At 36.7% G+C, this 17,929-nt stretch overlaps 3 protein-coding genes across 7 annotated transcripts in view; 2 read left to right on the top strand and 1 right to left on the bottom strand.

Annotated features, from left to right (window-relative positions):
- LOC102799137 (CUB and sushi domain-containing protein 3-like) overlaps positions 1 to 17,929 on the top strand; it is a 238,547-nt gene that overhangs the window by 48,730 nt on the left and 171,888 nt on the right. For all 4 annotated transcript variants that reach the window (XM_087848045.1, XM_087848043.1, XM_087848044.1 and 1 more), the window contains exon 4: positions 13,271 to 13,465. In XM_087848045.1, the coding sequence (XP_087704171.1) occupies positions 13,271 to 13,465 (195 nt within the window). The remainder of the gene's footprint in view (positions 1 to 13,270; positions 13,466 to 17,929) is intronic.
- On the top strand, positions 1,453 to 7,390 carry LOC148100465 (uncharacterized). Of its 2 annotated transcripts, XM_087847698.1 has the most exons (10): positions 1,453 to 1,610; positions 2,802 to 3,014; positions 3,345 to 3,480; positions 3,953 to 4,491; positions 5,046 to 5,362; positions 5,484 to 5,665; positions 5,773 to 5,945; positions 6,041 to 6,124; positions 6,233 to 6,447; positions 6,582 to 7,390. In XM_087847698.1, the coding sequence occupies exons 1-10, from the start codon at positions 1,468 to 1,470 to the stop codon at positions 6,836 to 6,838; spliced, it is 2,259 nt and encodes a 752-aa protein (XP_087703824.1). In that variant the 5' UTR covers positions 1,453 to 1,467; the 3' UTR covers positions 6,839 to 7,390. The 2 variants fall into 2 exon arrangements, with proteins under 2 accessions (XP_087703824.1, XP_087703825.1); XM_087847699.1 differs by lacking the exon at positions 6,041 to 6,124.
- Positions 7,671 to 8,926, bottom strand: LOC148100464 (uncharacterized). The gene is made up of 2 exons (XM_087847894.1): positions 8,604 to 8,926; positions 7,671 to 8,439 (listed from the first exon to the last, which is right to left on the bottom strand). Exons 1-2 carry the CDS (start codon positions 8,924 to 8,926, stop codon positions 7,671 to 7,673), a joined length of 1,092 nt encoding a protein of 363 aa, XP_087704020.1.

The following is a 17,929-nucleotide window of genomic DNA, read 5'->3' as shown; positions in this document are numbered from 1 at the left end:
ATACAAATAGAATGCAATGATTTCCAAAAAAACATATCTTTTATGCACAAAAAACAAATAAAAGTAAGACATTTTAAGAAAAAATGGCTCATTTTGAAATTGTTGGCAGAAACATGTCTCAAAAAATGTCTGAAAGAAGTTGGTAAGCAGCCATATTTATCCGTCTTCTTTTAACAACACTCCATAAACATCTGGCAACTGAGGAGACTGGCTGCTGTGTTTTGGGAGAGGAATATTATCTCATTCTTGCCTCATACAGAATTCTAATTGACCAACATTTTTGGGTGTTCTTTGCCATAGTTTTTGTTTCATGATACACCAAATGTTTTCAGATAGTGAAAGCTCCAAAATTCAGGCAGCTGGTTTAGCACCCAGACGCTTCTACTGTAAAGCCAAATTGTTGTAATAGGTGCAGTAAGAGGTTTATAATCGTCTTGCTGAAATATGTAGGCCATTCCCTGAAAAAGACATCATCCGGATGGGAGCATATGTTGCCCTATAACATGTATATACTTTTATGGGGCCTTTGCTAGATGTATAAGCTGCCAATTCCATAGGCACCAATGCACCCCCATACCGTCAGAGATGCAGGCTTTCAAACTGAGTGCTGATAATGAGCAGTTATATGAGGGGCCATACAAGCCAAAATTCATTCTTTCACTCTCACACACATACATTCTTCTTTCACACACATGTATTGTCACTCTCACATACATATATTTTCACTCTCACATACATATATTTTTACTCTCACATACATATATTTTTACTCTCACATACATATATTTTTACTCTCACATACATATATTTTTACTCTCACATACATATATTTTCACTCTCACATACATATATTTTTACTCTCACATACATATATTTTTACTCTCACATACATATATTTTCACTCTCACATACATATATTTTCACTCTCACATACATATATTTTCACTCTCACATACATATATTTTTACTCTCACATACATATATTTTCACTCTCACATACATATATTTTCACTCTCAGATACATACATTCTTCTTTCACATACATATATTTTCATTTATGCATTCCTACATTTTGCTCTCATTTACATACATTCAATATGCATTTTAGTCTTGCAAATAATATATGTATGTAAGAAGAGAATGCATACATGTCTGAAGAAAATATATGTATGCAAGAGAATAATGTATGTGAATGAAAGAGTATAGTGGAAACGGAAGGAGTTTAATGGAAACGGAAGGCTGGGTACCTGTACCGCTGTGATTGGTTGAGAAGCACGCGCGGGTCACTTTCAAGTGTCTGACAGCATGGAGGGGGGAGAAGAAACTCGAGTTCTTCAGCAAGCTGTCGGGTTGTTAAGAAATATTTTATCATCTCCTGAAACGGTCACATCGTTGTCCTCGTCACTTCATCGAGATGGGACTGCCTCAACTGCACCCAGTGTTACCCACAGCACGGTGGAAAGTGAGATGAGGGAACTTTTTAGACCAGCTAACACCCGGGTAGCTTCAACGAGCCAAGTAGCTACACGGAGTTCGACTGGAGTGGGGCAGTCTTTGCGATATCAGACCCAGAAACACTTTGGCAACTGGAACTGCAGATCAAGGAAAAGGTAAGAACAAAACAGTTTGCCACTTAACTATACAACTGCGAAATACAAAATACGAAATGTGCTTTGCTGATTTAGCAACGCACTTTGTTACCCTTATAAAATTTTAGCCCTAGCTAATTTATTCAGCAGCATCCACATTAAAAACAGTAAAGACCGTCGCATTTATTTCAATATTAGTGGCTGTTTGTACTTGTGACCCGAGTGTAAGTTGATGCTTACTTTAAGATTACTTTATTAAATCTTCTTTATTAATGTGGGAGGTGGTAGCTACATTAGCCTGCTAAATAAAAGGTTGGGTTAACTTTCTTGTTATTTTTGTTTAGTTTTGTATTTATTTATTGTGTTTTTTTTTTTTTTTTTGGGGGGGGGGGGGGGGGGGGTAGAATTTTAATCTTGCTAGAAGACATCAATCCAACTCTGTGTTGTGAGTGGATCAATATCTGTACCACTGTAGAGGTAGATAAACATGGATGCCAAGTCATGCCTTCAGTCCAGTTTCTACAGTGTATGAAATAAGAAAAAAAGAAATATGATTGGTGTCTTTTTTGTTCTTTACTCAAAGTAAAAAGTAATAGCAAATGTTTCTTTGTATGCCTCTTTGTAGGTGTATTTCATTTTAAAGAGCAGTAAAAAAATTCCTTATGCAGTTTATTTTTTGAGCTTTTGTGATTGAGGGGGCCGCACTGTAGTTGAACTGGAGCATTTAGATTTTCTTTCATTGTACTATGTGTGTGTGTATATGTATATGTGTGTATGTATATGTGTGTATATATATATATATATATTTTTTTTTAAATTCAAGCTTCAGTGAATTAAAATGGTCAAACCACAAAACATTTTCTATTTTACGTACATTTTCCATTTTTTTCAAAGGCAATTTATAAGCATGCTATTACTTTATGCATTTTTTCTTTCAAATTATGTTTCTGTTATTTGCGTTTGCTATTATACTCAACTCTTACATACACGAGCAACTTTAAACATATTCAAGTGGGCTAAATGGCTAGCTGTGATACTGTTTTTTTTTAATATGAACTGTGTAACATTTTATTTTATTTATAAAAGCTTAGCAACAGTTTAACGTGTAAGCTGGTCACTACCAAGTGACATTAGCAACTTTCTTAAGGAACTGATAGTTAAATAAAACAAAGGATACATAAATCTGAATATAGTTTCTGTTTTGTTTTATAGGGCCAAGACACATTATCATGATACTTTCAACAAAGATGTCATCCTTCTTCCACGGCCATCAAGCAGTGTTGTTGTCAAGCATCGCACAAAACAACATTTACATGAACAAGGGCATATATTGAATGGATTTGAATTCCAAAAATCCTGGGACCAGAAAACTGTCTCTGAACAAATAAGGGACGCCTTTGGAGATAAACTTTCTATTAGTGTAAGGTAGGTTGTGCTGGCAGTCGAAACCTAATGCGACACAGCTTTTGTCAGTAGTCTTTTCGATATCTAGGCATTTCAAAGCTTTACATAACAATTTAAGTCAGAGAACAGGTAGACATGAATCAGTAAACTAAACTAAAAGAACCAAATCAGTTATCCTTTCTTGAACACTCCATTTTTGGCATACTTTTTTGACATTTGTATAAAGTTTACTTCTGTTACTACTGTTTTAAGTCTGATTCAAAGAGGAAAACAAGATTATCTCTAAAAAAGTTATTGGAACATTTTTGCTGTTTTGGATTTTAAACATTTTACAACTTAACTGTTTTCCAGCCTGGAGTTTCTGATGGCTTGTGGCAACAGACTGATTGCGCCCAAACTGCGAGCAGGACAGGAGCTGGATGCAAATCTCATACATAAAATTTATAAATCGAAAGCCCTATACATCAGACCATCAAAACCAATTTTGGTACGTTATTTGACTTTTGAATGAATCTACATAGCACTGTACAGTAATAATATTAAGACCAAAAATTGGTGCATAAACAACATTTGAACTTTCTCATCTCTGTTCTTTTTAAACTTGCCTTTCACCTTTTGTAGTTGGATAGAATAATACCAAGTTAAAGTTCCTTTTTTAAAATGTTAATCCTAAGCTCTGGTATTGACTAAATTTACAGCTGCTCTGCTGGACTGTTTGTAAATTATAGAATGTAAGACTACTGCTGTTCAGGAGATGTGTTACAATTTTGTCTGCCTAGTATGTAAAAGTAATTGTGAAAAAGATCTATTAACTCTCGAAATTTCTCACCCTATGGTAGCTGGGATAGGCTCCAACCACCCCACCTCTGATAAGAATAAGCAGAAGAGGTTGGATATATGGTATTTAATGTTCAAATTCAATATATGTGAATTATTATAATTATTATTTTATTTCTAAGGATGATATTACAAGCTACAGCAGTGAGGAAAACTGTGAAGAAAACCCTGTTTCATCAAGGCAGCTGCGCTCATCATCTTCAGACAGTTTTGCCAGTTCAACAGCTGCCTTCCAACCAATCTCTGCTCCGACGCAATCTCCTGCCTCATCAGTTTGTAATGGAACATTATTAACGGAAACTCCTGCCTTGACCCATGAAAGCAGTATCTCACACAAGTACAGCAGCGCTTCAACAAACATTTCCTTCAGCCAGTTACCAGTGTCTTCATTGGAAATCTACCCTTCCACTAGTCAGCCTTCTACCTCATCATCTGCATCTTTAAGTGATCCAGTTCTGGTCCTGACGTGCCAAAATACCTCAAGCTCACCCTACCAGACCAGGAATCCAGAGAATCATTGTTCAGCATTACCCTCTACATCAACACACAGTCAATCTGTAAACTACGATAACTACCTTTCAATCATGACTCCACTATCTGACATGTCTTCTGATGATGAGGAACTTAACCAGGCTATACTAGCAAGCCTGCAGAGCGAAAGGTTAGTTTCAAATACAAATGTTTTACAGTAGCCAATTAAACACACCATATTTGTTGCAATCCAATTCTGTAAGCAGTGTTGTGAAGGAGTGTAATCCATCCTCAGATATTTATATGCATATATAATATTTATATTTGCTGTTAACAAAACAGTTTTTTGAATGTCTAAAGAGTCAAATGATAATGCTGTAATGCTGGCAAATTTTATTTTATTTGAAATAGGCAGCGAATTTTTAACAGAGCCTATCTGACAATGAAATGAAATTTACTTATTGTTATTTACTTATTGTGCATTGAAACTATTTTTCTTTGCTCTAGTGCTTTCTAGTTCTCCAAAACATATAAACAATATAAAAAGCCACTGAGCAATATACTCCTTTGTACATTTTGCTTATGATTATGATAATTTCCTTTAGGGATTAATAAAGTATGCTGATTCTGATTTTGACAAAACTTTGTATGTCCTTGTAGCCCTTGTATGCGAATGTTTTTGCTGATGTTCTTTTCAATATTTTTTCTTTTTTCTTTTTCTTTTTCTTTTTTTTAATCCTACAGGACTTCAAGTTGTTTGGTATCAGCGAAAGATATTTTGGAGGAACTTTCTGCAAAAGTAAACCAACAGAAGAAATGCAAGTTCAACATTAATAGATCAACAGTCCTGGATGGAGCAATTAGAGGTTTTAAACGAGCGACATATGATCCATGCCACACAATTTCTGTCAGGTTTTCTGACGATATGGGAGTACCTGAAGAGGCTGTTGACTTGGGTGGACCAAGAAGAGAATTTCTAAGACTTCTGATCGAAGCTTTGCCCCTGTCTCCAATGTTTGAGGGTGAAGAAGGCAAAATGAACTTGGCGCTTGATAGTGCTGGTATGTATTGATTTTAGGCTGATATCCCTGGAGTAATGCAATAAAAAAAATCATTTTTATGAAGTTCTTGTCAAGCGCTTTCATGCATCTATTGACATGTAATGTTTTTCATTATTTCTAGCCATGAGGGAGGACAGGTACTTCATTGCAGGCAGAGCCATTGCAGTAAGCCTTGTACATGGTGGTCCACCAGCAGGCTTTCTGTCCCCAACACTCTTCTCTTGCCTTGTTGATGGCCCAGATTTGGCTAAACCAGTTTTAGAAGATGTTGCCGATAGTGACCTGCGTGAAAAAATTAAAAGGGTAAAACTGATTTGTCAGTTGTTGAAAAATGTTTTAGTATTTTGTGCATTTCGTTCTACTCCATGTATTAATTGGGGCCCATTAATTTTTTATTTTTTTATTTGAAGGTTAAAGAGTGTAAATCCTTTGAAGATCTGATAGTAGCAACTGAGCCACTTCAGGAATACTTAGCCAATGCTGGCTGCCTGAGGCCGCTGCGGAGGCTGGAAGACAAGGATCTGCTTATACATGACATTATCATGTTCCAAGTAATACACAGAGTCCGTGGTCCATTTGAAAGGTATGTATGTATTTATTGTTGTCCAATAAGTAACTCAAACCCTTGCTGATTGCCTTGTATTCTGGGAATTTTGTGTGACATTTCTTTATGTGTAGGTACACCATGCCTCCAAAGGTGACAGCATCACATGAAAAATGCAGATTTGGGATATACACTTTTGATGATGTGAATAATCTGAAGTAAAAATTATTGTATATATAAATTCATATGTTTTAGATTATACTTCTTGGATCCATTCATTTTTGATGTGATTTGTGATTTTAAAGGTAATTCTGATTATCATTTAGATTTCAGGATGGACTACGGACACTTGAGGTGCTGGACAAAATCCAAGCTCACCCAGAGAGTTTTCGCACCCTTCTCTGCTGGTCACCTTCAGTGCTTACAGCTGACCTTCTTGACAGCCTCTTTACCATCCGCCTTTCTCCAGCTGGGAGCAATAAAAGGCACGCTGAAGCAGTTGTCATTAGTTTCTGGAGAGACTACCTAACAGATGCAGAAGGTAAATTTAGAGTTTTAAGCAGTGTGTGTTCAATTTATAATGCGTTGCATCTTTTCATTGAATCAGTTAAAAGTAGAAATGCTTGGTGTTTTTTGTCTTTAATGTCATTTTTGACAGTATTGCTTTTCCTTTAGATCAAGACGGAACACAGAAGCTGGGGACAATTCTTGCCTTTGCCACTGGAGCCAACACTGTTCCACCAATTGGCTTCTCTCCACAACCGTCCATTGAATTTCTTCACCAAGAGCCTGATGCACAAACCATGTCTAAACTACCCATTGCAAACACGTGCATCAATTGTTTAAAGTTACCACTTCATACCTCTTACAAAGACTTTCAGGAGAATATGGACTTTGCATTAGGTAATACACATGGTTTTGGAATAGCTTAATTCCTGGTCAGGTTAGTATTGTAATCTGAGCTTTGCACTCAGTTAAATTAATGAGTGTCAATCATTAAGTAATTCTAAGGGGGGGTTCAAAATGTTCCACCTAAAACACCAATTAACACACTTGAGACCAAGCTGAATTTACTTTATGTTGCCATATTTCATATTTTACCCACCTATTTTGTGATTGGAGGCTCTGTTTTTGCATTGACCTTTTAACAAATGTTCATTTGCTTCAAGTCTTTTTGCTTGTCAGGGTACCGTTCTACAAGTATACAATAGTTATATATACTAACATAATTCAATTCAGTTTTTTTTTTCATTGCATTAATTTATGTGCATTGTGATTATTTTTGTTTTCTAGATTTGTACTTGTTTGTTGCTTTTATTCTCTGGTGTTCTTCAATATTGTTTATCTGACACTTCTATTCTATTTGATCAGTGATCCATGTTTGATGTATTTACTGACTGTATTAATGTTAATGTTATCAGTTTGAGTCATCTTGTTCCAAGACAATACATCTGGTGATTGTGATGACCAAAAACCTCAATAAAATGTGGTTGCACAAATTTATTTTTTCTTTTAACAAGGTGTTTTAAAACAAAACATGGTTGTAAAATCTCAACACACTCACATAATACAACTCATAAATTCTTTAAAATTGTATACAAACCGTCAACATGCATGTAAAGGTTGATAGTAGCATTCTTGAAATTTAAAGCTGTGACTAAACTTCTAATAATACTGAACTAACAACAGTCTTGGCACTGTATTTTTAAGCTGCACAACCACAATTACAGTAAATGAAATTTCTCCAGAGGCCTTATTGATATTTTAGGATTGTCTCTCAAGAAAACGAACAAGGTTGCAAAATAAATCTATACCATTATTGCCATCATCTTCAAATGGATCAAAGGTCTGTTGAAGTATAACCATCATGGTGTCACTGATGGAAATGTTAGTTGATGGAACAACGACATTATTGTTTGTCTCCAGCTCTGGCAGTGGTCTGCATTCATCAATACCAAAGTCATTTTCACAAATACCATTCATATTTGGGTTATGTATTCCTGCATTGTTGATAATGCCCCTTTGCCACAGCTGAAGAGGGGTTTGCCCTCCTTGTGTTGAAAGTCCATGGTTATTCCACTGGTTCTGAAATTCTGTGGCAGCTCTTTGAATACGTGGCAAATATATATAATGAAGACAAAATAAATGGAGCTCATTAAGTGAATCTAATACACCATGCTCCTCCATAAAATTGAAAAGATTAACAAAATGATATGAGACCACTCGATTTAATTCTGCCCATAATCGCTCAATTCTTTGATTATGCACAGACCTGCCAGTGATAACACTATGCCTGTTCAGTCCTTGCCTGTAAAGCATGAAACGGGCAACACCAGTGTTTTCTAGTCCATGATCACATCTCACTCTGGATGGCATTCCAAAGTTCTGAACACCAACCATGAACAGTGACAAAACACTTGATGCCCTGTTGTTATCTAAACACGCGAGGTAGATGATGGTTCTACTGAAACCATCCACACAGCCATGGAACACCATCCTCCATCTCACAAGTTTGTGGTTTCCATCTATATGCCTATAGAAAAATGAAATAAGTATAAGTTATGTATGGGGAAACTATGACATGGTCAAGGATATGCACAAGTTTGAGTAAATAAAACAATGAGTTATTTTGCTTTAGATAATCCATTTCGCTATAGACTTAGAATCAGGACTGTTTTTCTGTTAGAATTTTCTCACCATAACTGATTGGGGAAAGGAACACTGTACAGTCGTCGACGTATTGCATTGCGTCTTCTGAGGGAACGTCCAAAGGGGTCAATTTCTTGTAGACTTTGTCTTACACGCCACCTTTGGATGCGTAACCCACGTGATCTCAAGCTGCCATGCACATATCGTTCACCTGCATTTGTGGTATACTGAAGAATTTCCCTAACAACCCTGTTCAGGTTTTCATCGGATAATGTTGCATAAGTCAGTGGCTCAATGCCAAGGTCCTCTCTGTGCCTGTACAGAGTACGGGAGCTAACCCCTAAGCATGTTGCAATGCTTTGCCAGTTCATTCCAAGAGATACTAAATGAGATATTTGCTCTCTTGAAATGCTGTATCGCGGTCGACCTTGAGAGCAAGTCATGAGAGGTGGAGGTAGCAAGACAAGTCTGTTCTCAGATGTAGTTCCTTGTCTGGTTTCATAAGCAGTCAGTAAAAAAATTAGCCATCCATTTAAGGACCGTAATGTATTCACTGCTTCTCTATTTCTTGCATCGTCAACAAATCTTGAGATGGACAAAATTCCAGATAAGGTTTGAATGTGATCACCAAGTTCTCTATGGAGCCTCTGACGAACAAAAGAATCTGTAGCTTCTCTTTGAATTTGTTCCAAACATTCTAATACATTATTTAAAAAAGTTCTAATGTCATTTTCATTACTACTTACTCGGCAAATTAACTGCAATACTAGCAAAGAAAGCAGGATGACTTTGAACAGCTTCATTGCTTGGTTCTTCTGGTTTAGGTCTGGGTATGTCAAGTAAGTTCTCCAAGTGTATTACATTTCCTGGTTTAAGAATAACTTCCTGCTTAAAGGATGAACTTCCTGTGTTAGGAAATGCAGATGTGAATGTCAGAGTGTATGTATGCAAGGGTAAAGGATAAACACTGGGATTGTATGTATATATGAGTATAGGAGTACAAATATATATGTGTTGAAAGGTAAAGGGTATGTATATATATATGACTAGAAAGGGCTGCACCTGCAAGGAGAATAAATATATGTCAGCATAAAAATATGTAGCATTAAGAAAAATAGAATACATGTGTGTGAAAGGAAGATTAATGGATTTATGTGAGAGTGAATATACATGGATATGAAATAAGAATAAAGGTGTGCGAGATGACAATATATGTATGTGAGAGTGAAAATATATGTATGTATGTGAGAGTGACAATACATGTGCCTGAAAGAAGAATATATGTATGTGAGAGTGACAATACATGTGCCTGAAAGAAGAATATATGTATGCGAGAGTGACAATACATGTGTGTGAAAGAAGAATATATGTATGCGAGAGTGACAATACATGTGCGTGGAAGAAGAATATATGTATGCGAGAGTGACAATACATGTGCGTGACAAAATAATATATGTATGTGGGAGTGAAAGTATATGTGTGTGAAAGAAGAATGTATGTATGTGAGAGTGAAAGAATGAATTTTGGCTTGTACGGCCCCTCATACAGTTAACAAGATGTCCCCTCTCCTCTTTAATCTGGAGGATGTAATGTCTGCGTTTTCAAAAAAAGAATTTCAAATTTCATTTTGTGGAGCCACAGAACAGTTTTCCACTTCCTCACAGTGCATTTTCAATGAGCTTTGGCCCAGAAAGACAGCAGTGTTTCTTTATCATATTTACATATGGCTTCTTCTTTGCATGTCAGAGCTTTAACCTGCATTCGTGGATTGAACTGTGTTCACAGAAAATGGTTTCTAAAAGTGTTCCTGAGCCCATGAAGTGATTTTCATGACAGTAGCATGTCAGTTTTTAATGTAGTGCTGCCTGAGGGTCTGATGATGAGGGGGAAATCCAATATTTTTTAGCCTTGTGCCTTGCACACAGAGATTTCTGCAGATTCTCAGAATCTTTTGATATTATGTACTGTGGATGATGAGCTGTTCACAGTCTTTGCAATTTTTGCATTAAGGAACATGTGGGAAAACTCCAGTATATATATAATGTGGAACTACTTTGAAATTGTAACATAATTTACAGACTGGTTTTTTGGGGAGGCTAAACCTCTGTATATCTTTACATATGACTAACTCTGCCTGTCTAAGATGCTCCTTTATACCGAATCAGGTTACATACCTCTTGCCAATTAGTTCCAGAGGTTCAGCCCAATGTTTCCATCCAGGACATAAAAAAGAAAAAAAGAAAAATCATTTGTTATTCAAGTTCAGTGCCTTAGATCACTCAGTGTGAGATTATTTGAAGGGTACAACATTTAAATTCTGAGTTTTAATTTAACTTGGGTTACATTCATAAAAACGACTGTGTAGGAGATATCCCATTAACACAGCACTCAAAATGTAGGAGTTCAGAAGTAACTGATAGCTACATGTCATATTTAATATTATGTGAGAATCTTTTTCTTCTTTTACTATAACCACCTTCATCTCACGGTGGAGTCTTACTGCGTTTAGATTGGTCTAATGTATCTTAGTCAGAGTGAGATCAAGTGATTAAAGAAGAATATTCACACAGAGGATCTGTTTGATTTGCAGATATGTTTATGGCTCATGTTCAGCTGAATATTAAAAACTGTCCACAGCTGAATATTAGCATGATCCCAACACTCTGGTGGCAGCACCCATATGAAAAAGATAATTAAAAATTATGATATATACTGGAGTTTTTGCATTAGTTAAGGCTGTTTTTGTAAAAGATTGTGGTCATAAAAATAATTTGATAAACATGCAATATTTGTCTATGAAAGGTTAATCACCTAACAAAATGTGCAAGGAAAAACAGGAAAGCCAATAAACACTGATCTTTACAAAGACACCATGCCTACAATGACTTATTTTCTTTTACCGTAATGTTTAACAGCACTGTTATTTCACAGAGAAGCTGGTCTGATACCAAGCATATACAAAGTACACCAACAATATATAGCAGTAGCTATGCACAGCCATCATTAGAGCCAGATTTTCAACATATCTTGCAGATAAAGCACTGACAGCTGACACAGTTAGTATTCACAGGCAAAGCAAGGGAATTAGCTAATTAACTAACAACTAATAATGAGCTAATGTGCATTTAGTACTGCTGTTTGGAGGCAGTGCATGAAAAAGTATGTGTTACTTGTTGTTGCACTCATGCATAATGCCTGACAATTTGAAAAACAAAATTATAAAAAATATGCCACTGGTGTAGTAGTTCTCTTTCATAGCATTTGTTTCGTGTCTCACTATGGGAACGCCTCCTGCGTAACTACAGAAGCTCAAATACCATTACGCTGCTTCTGGTCAAGCCCCTCCTGACATGAGCCTGTAAGGGCTGGCGTAATGGTATTTGAGCTTCTGATGAGGTCACGCAGGAGGCGTTCCCATAGTGAGACACTCACTCATGCTACTCAGAGAACCGGGGTTATATACATAACCTTAAGTTACAGTCTGCACTGTAGACCCGCTTGCTGTAGATTTTGCCATGTTGTTAGTGTTTTTCAGAGAACACAACAGGGAACACGACTGAATTAATGGAGTAATATAGATAAACAGGACTTTTCTCTCTGTCAGTCAAGGGCTTTTGTTAATACTACGAATTTTAGACTCTAAACTTGATGCTGTGATGATTTGTGTGATAATGAATTTATGAAAATGATGCCTACTAAAAACCAAAGCAGCCATTAAAAAGCATACAGCAAAAAATATTATAGTGTGAAGCTGCAATGCCTTCTTTCATGTCCCAGTTTTTATTGTCTTGCTTTTTCTTTTCTTTTAGATTGTACTAATGTAGTTTTTTTTAATATGCCACTATTTGATTGACACTTTCAGATATAATCATGTTATTTAATATATTTTCAATGTGAAGTGATAGAGAAGACTGCAGTACTCCCTGGGCAATATATTTTATTCTATTCTCATATGAAATTCACCTCATCAACCAGAAGTAAACATCTGAGTAGCATTTGCATACAAAGTTTGCTGGTATTGGCTTGCTGTTACCAGAGTATGTAGCTTGTTGTGCAACTCCTAATTTTACTTTGAGTCTCTAATGGAATATAAAATAAAAACCTAACACAGTTTTCTCTTTCCACCAACATACACCTGCCAAATGCATCACATTTGTGCAACAGCAATAACACTAAGTGCAATACTCTTTTCTGGCATCGTTGTATTATACTCAATTGTATAAAGCATTTGTATTCTATTTTATTCGATTGTATATAGTATTTTATTTTATTTTATTCTATTCTATTGTGTACAGTATCTCATAGATATATTATTCCAGTGTTTTTTCTCTAATTTTTCCTATGCAACTTTGCACTGTCCACTGCTGTAACAAAACAAATTTCCCACACGTGGGACTAATAAAGGTTATCTTATCTTATCTTATCTTATCTTATCTTATTTTAGAACAAAGCATGCATCTGCAAGTGATGACATGCTTGCACTTTTGTTTTAGGGACTTTGCATAAGGAAAGTGCCAGTTTGTTCCACTGTATTCAAGAACAGGGTATAGCAATATCTCCAAACGATAGTACAGTAAAATTATTCACATTTGAGTCTAGGGTGAATTGTAACTTTAACTGTATTTATTAATGCACATCTAATTAAGGGAACCCTGTGACACCAGCATATTTGTATTCTTACCAGTGCTCTTTTTCTTTTTTTTTCCATGTTCCAGAGCTGAGAAGCAGCTCGTGTGGAAACCCAGGAGTTCCGCCCAAAGGCATACTGAATGGAACTCAGTTCAACGTAGGTGACAAGATCCGCTACCGATGTGTCACAGGTTATGTCCTTGATGGGCATTCGCTCCTCACCTGTGTCACCAATGCAGCTGGCGTGTCAGTGTGGGACTTCCCGGTGCCAATCTGCAGAGGTGAGGATACTTGTTATTTGAAATGAGTTACTAATTGCATGTGAGGTGAAGCTTGTCTTTTTCGAACTTTTTTTTTTCCCATCTGCGCAATGTGACTGCGGGATATCATTGTGAATACTTGATTTTATCTACATATTCCCCCAAGAAACTGAAAATAAGTAGGTGATTGGTTTCTTTTGACTCCCTTCATTTGGTTTCCTCGAGTTGCTCAGTGTTAATTGCTTTTTAAAGATTGACAGTTTGATGGCTGTTTTGTCTGGGCCACAGATGTAGCAAAGTCTGGCATAAGTCCTCATTAGCGGAATAAATATATTTGCAATCTGATAGGAGGGAAAAATTTTAATCGTGTAGTGGAAGTTGATTAGAGTCTCCATGGCTCAAAAGGTTAATTAAATATTTATTCCTGTAGAGCAAGTAGCTTGTATATGTTAATACTGTTAGGAGGAGCTGCATGTCCACTTGGTTTGTGCAGCTGTATGTGGGCTATATGTTGCTGCTTTGTAGTGACTGTAGGTTTTTTTTTTACCCATTTATCCATCCATCTATGATTTATATAGCAAATATGAGCACCCTATAGGCTATGAGGAAGCTTCTCAGTCAGTTGTCTAATCACTTTATACTACATAAATTCTCCAAATTGGAAATAACACGAACCTATTATTTATGAGCGAAGAGCAAGAGCCAAAATCAATTTAAAGCATTAAGATCTTTAAGAACGAAGAGAAGAAGAAGAAAGCGTATCCGTGACGACTCAGTAGCCTTTCTGACTTTTATCAGAATTTCATGTTTTTTATTCTGTTTCCTTATTAAAAAAATTCCCAGTACGTATAAAATAAAAATGTTTCCCGAATTCAGAAAGTTGCTGTACATCTTTAATTTGCCTCACCAAGCTCTTCTGCTCATACACCATCAACATAATGATGCTTTTTTTCTGACAGGTGGTTGATGAATGACTGACTACTATTCTTCACATTATGCAGTTTACCCCTTTCTGTGAGAGCCGTTCCCAGACTGACATAAATAATCCGCTCTCACATATGTAGAAAGCCGCTGTGGTGGTGTGACGTGCGGTAGGAATTGTAGGTCACATTAGACTTTCAAATCTGTCAAATGATTTTGACAGACAGGTCATAAAAATATTTTCATTTCAATCTTAATTTTTATTTATTATGTTGAGCTACATTTGAAAGCTGTATTTAATTTTCAAAAACAACTCAATTACAATAATAACTAATATGCAGAACATTTATGAGAGATTTGAGAGAACAGAGGAACACAGACTTCAAAGTCACTTCTTTCAACACCACATGAAGCAAATGATTTTCTTTCCCCTAATGACAGCAGAGGCCACTAAAACACCACCGCCATTGTGCCTACGCAGGCAGATATGGAGCTAAATGGACTTCAACTGAATGCTTCCTTGATCGGGGGATATTATTGCTGAATCGATTGTCATTCAGTTTTGCAGCAGACTTTTCACTCCTGATTTTATTCTGCAGACTGAACCTGCACTCTGCTGACACACTGGACATTGAAGCCAGCAGCATAAAACCAGATTTTTAATGTCAGGCAGCATTTTCTCCAGGGACGTGAACAGAAGTTGACAAGACTGTGTAAACATGGGACTTCCAGTTCCCGTTTGCAGGATCATTACCAGGGTGCAAGACTAGCTGCACAGCTGTGTGCCCCATTACGAGCACAGACACACTCTTAGATCGTGAGGGAAAATTCTACGATGCAATCTTGGATGTTAAGAATGAGGCAGATTTTCAGTGCTTTTAGAACAGTTTTCTACAGAGTAATGCATGAAAAATGTAATGTTCTGTTAAATTGCTAGCACTTAAGAAAGCACTAGTTGATATCTCATTGGATATGGGTCCAATCCCGATATAAAAACCAGGATTTAGAGTCATTTTAACAGGCAGATCTAGTTGTTATTTATTTCAGCTCAGTTCCATTTTTACGTCTTTACTATTGCACAGATCAGCAGCGGTGCATTGGATTGCTAACTTGGCATCACAAAGCTAAGTGTTTTTGTATGTCATATTTATAATATGGTGAAGGTTGTACATTTAGCTTTTCATTTACTTTTCCATGTTCCCTTTACCCCAAAGTTACATTTGTATAAGGAATATTATTTTGAGGCGGGGAAAATCTTTTATTTATTAATTCGTTTTTTAGAGACATAAAAAAAGACGTAGTTCACCATATGCACATAGATATCGGAGGAGGAGGAGAAGGATTACAGGTCATTCCTGTGTGCAGATTTCTGCCTTTCAATGTAACATAAATATCTGTTTTTTTGTTGCCTTGCTGATGTATGAATATGCAGGCATAGCTATCTTTTTTTTTTAAAAAGTACCGTACCTTACAATATTTGCTGAATTAAAAAACAAAAGCTTCTGACTTCACTTTTCATCCTATAGTTTTCATTAGCTGGATGAAAAGTGTGAAATATTTGAATATTTTATTTTAATACATTGGTAATTTTACATTACTGGGTCTAAGTCATTCAAAAGTAAAGAGTGAAGAAAAATAGTTATAAAAATGAAGCGAAGGTCTCCCCACTCCATCTGAATGTGAGATTCTAAGAAATCCCAAAGCCAGCAGAGCAAATTTGCTCATGCCAACTCATTCTACAGTGCAAGGCACAGCTAAATGAAAATGGCTCAGCATATGTTTGAAAAATGGCAAGCTTGGAGCAAACAAAAAGCTGCAGATGGAGGGCTCCTTTTCATTTAAGGATGGTGTTAGCTTCTATTGCCACAGGCCAGAAACATCGCTCCTTTCAGGCCCGGGCACTGCTTGAGCCACACTCTCTCTCGTCTAAATCCAGGCCGGCTCCTGTATGTGGGCAGATGGTCCTTTGATCTCGTTTCCTCAGAGATCCTGCCCTTTCTGCTCATCACCTATTGTTTCCCACTAAACACATGGCTGCAGAAAATTTCTCTCCAATCCACTGTTCACCCCTGCCATCTCCCAATACCTTAGTGTTTCAACCAGTTCCCATCTGCTGTTACTTTCTCCTTCTCGTTCACTTTTCTTCCAGCATTCTTCTGCAGCCCTGTCTAACAGCACGGTCAAACATTTATGCTTGTAGAACCTACAGAAATAATGATGATATGCATCTACTTGGGCATTTTTTGAGATTGAGCAGCTGTGGCGCTGACTCGAATTGGATGCTAGATGGGTGGGGCGGTAGAAAGTATCACTTTGGCTGCACCAACCCTCAGCCGCACCTGAGTGGACAATCACCCCTCACAAGTTAACTGCTACATGATTTTAAAATCAAACCAACACTGCAGTGCTATCTCATTTTTAAACAGTTTTGGGGAAAATTCTGCTCTGTTTTCGTTTTAGATAACAACGTTATCTAAAATCAAAATACTAAAGATGCAGTTAATTCACCTTTTGCTATGAGCTTATCTGTACTTCTCAGTTTGTAAGAGACTGTCTGACCCGAACAGCTTCAACAACCGTCTGTTTCAGTTCTGTTTTTACAGTTGATTACTGAGTTTTTACTGGGGAGACAGCGTAGGGGTTTCAGCCATGTTTGCTTGAAACACAACACAAAGCTATCAGAACATGCTGCACGGCTGGCTACATTGATTATAAATGTGAACATTATACCATACTATGAGGAATAGCAGACGGGGTTTCTGCCAATGTATTACAAGCCCAGGGGGCTGCTAGGGCTAAGCATTTTTTTATGCAAGGCTAAGGATTTTTTTAATAAGTTAGTGAATGTATCTTATTAACCTACTGTTGCCATTAGCTGTTTTACGTCCAAAAATCTATAAAGAAAATTTAAAAAGGAAATAAAGAGAAGCAGACATATGATTTAACCTTATACTGTTTTACCTGTTCCACTGATATCTGTCCACTAATCATGGATTTTGGCTTTAGCTGTCTTTGCCTTATCCAAACAACTATAATTGTGATTCAGTGCTCTCTTGATGGCAAAAGCTGTAAAAGTGAAAAATAACTATCTCTTTCTCTGTGTCTCTGTTGCTACCTACTGATGCACCTGGGCCAGCAAAGCTCCGCTTTTCTGTCTATGACTCACATTGTGCGTTATCCAACCTTGCACACCTCTCCACCAACACCACCTGCATAAGCAAAATTAGAAAAGTGCAAGAAGATGACCAATACCAATACCAACCTCCAATGCAAATGCTGTGTGTAAAGATGGCTAATGAATCTTTGTAGAAACCAAATTTGACCAACATTAAACATCATTACTTACGAGCGTGGAATTATCAGATATGAGAATATTTGCCTTAATTAAATTAAAATTGGTCACTGCAGTGTTAACCCAGAGGGCGCAACATAGAAGATGGAGAAATTACCACAATTTTCTTTTGCTCAATATCTCTGCAAGTCAGACTATCAACACACTAACATCACATTTCTTTATTTCTGTTATTGAGATCATGAGATTATTCTCCATTTAGTTCCTGTGAA

Source organism: Neolamprologus brichardi, chromosome 11, assembly GCF_056152115.1.
Source record: "Neolamprologus brichardi isolate AB-2024 chromosome 11, ASM5615211v1, whole genome shotgun sequence".
NCBI lineage: Eukaryota > Metazoa > Chordata > Actinopteri > Cichliformes > Cichlidae > Neolamprologus > Neolamprologus brichardi.
The sequence above is the reverse complement of the archived record's forward strand: the minus strand, read 5'-3'. Positions and strand labels throughout refer to the sequence as shown.

Excerpts from the sequence above, each read along its gene's own strand:
- LOC148100465 (XM_087847698.1), top strand. The coding sequence starts at position 1,468 with ATGAGGGAACTTTTTAGACCAGCTAACACCCGGGTAGCTTCAACGAGC. Across the intron at positions 3,015-3,344 it reads AAACTTTCTATTAGTGTAAG|CCTGGAGTTTCTGATGGCTT; the intron begins GTAGGTTGTGCT and ends ACTGTTTTCCAG. Across the intron at positions 4,492-5,045 it reads GCAAGCCTGCAGAGCGAAAG|GACTTCAAGTTGTTTGGTAT; the intron begins GTTAGTTTCAAA and ends TTAATCCTACAG.
- LOC148100464 (XM_087847894.1), bottom strand. The coding sequence starts at position 8,926 with ATGAACTGGCAAAGCATTGCAACATGCTTAGGGGTTAGCTCCCGTACT. Across the intron at positions 8,440-8,603 it reads CCTTTCCCCAATCAGTTATG|GCATATAGATGGAAACCACA; the intron begins GTGAGAAAATTC and ends ATTTTTCTATAG.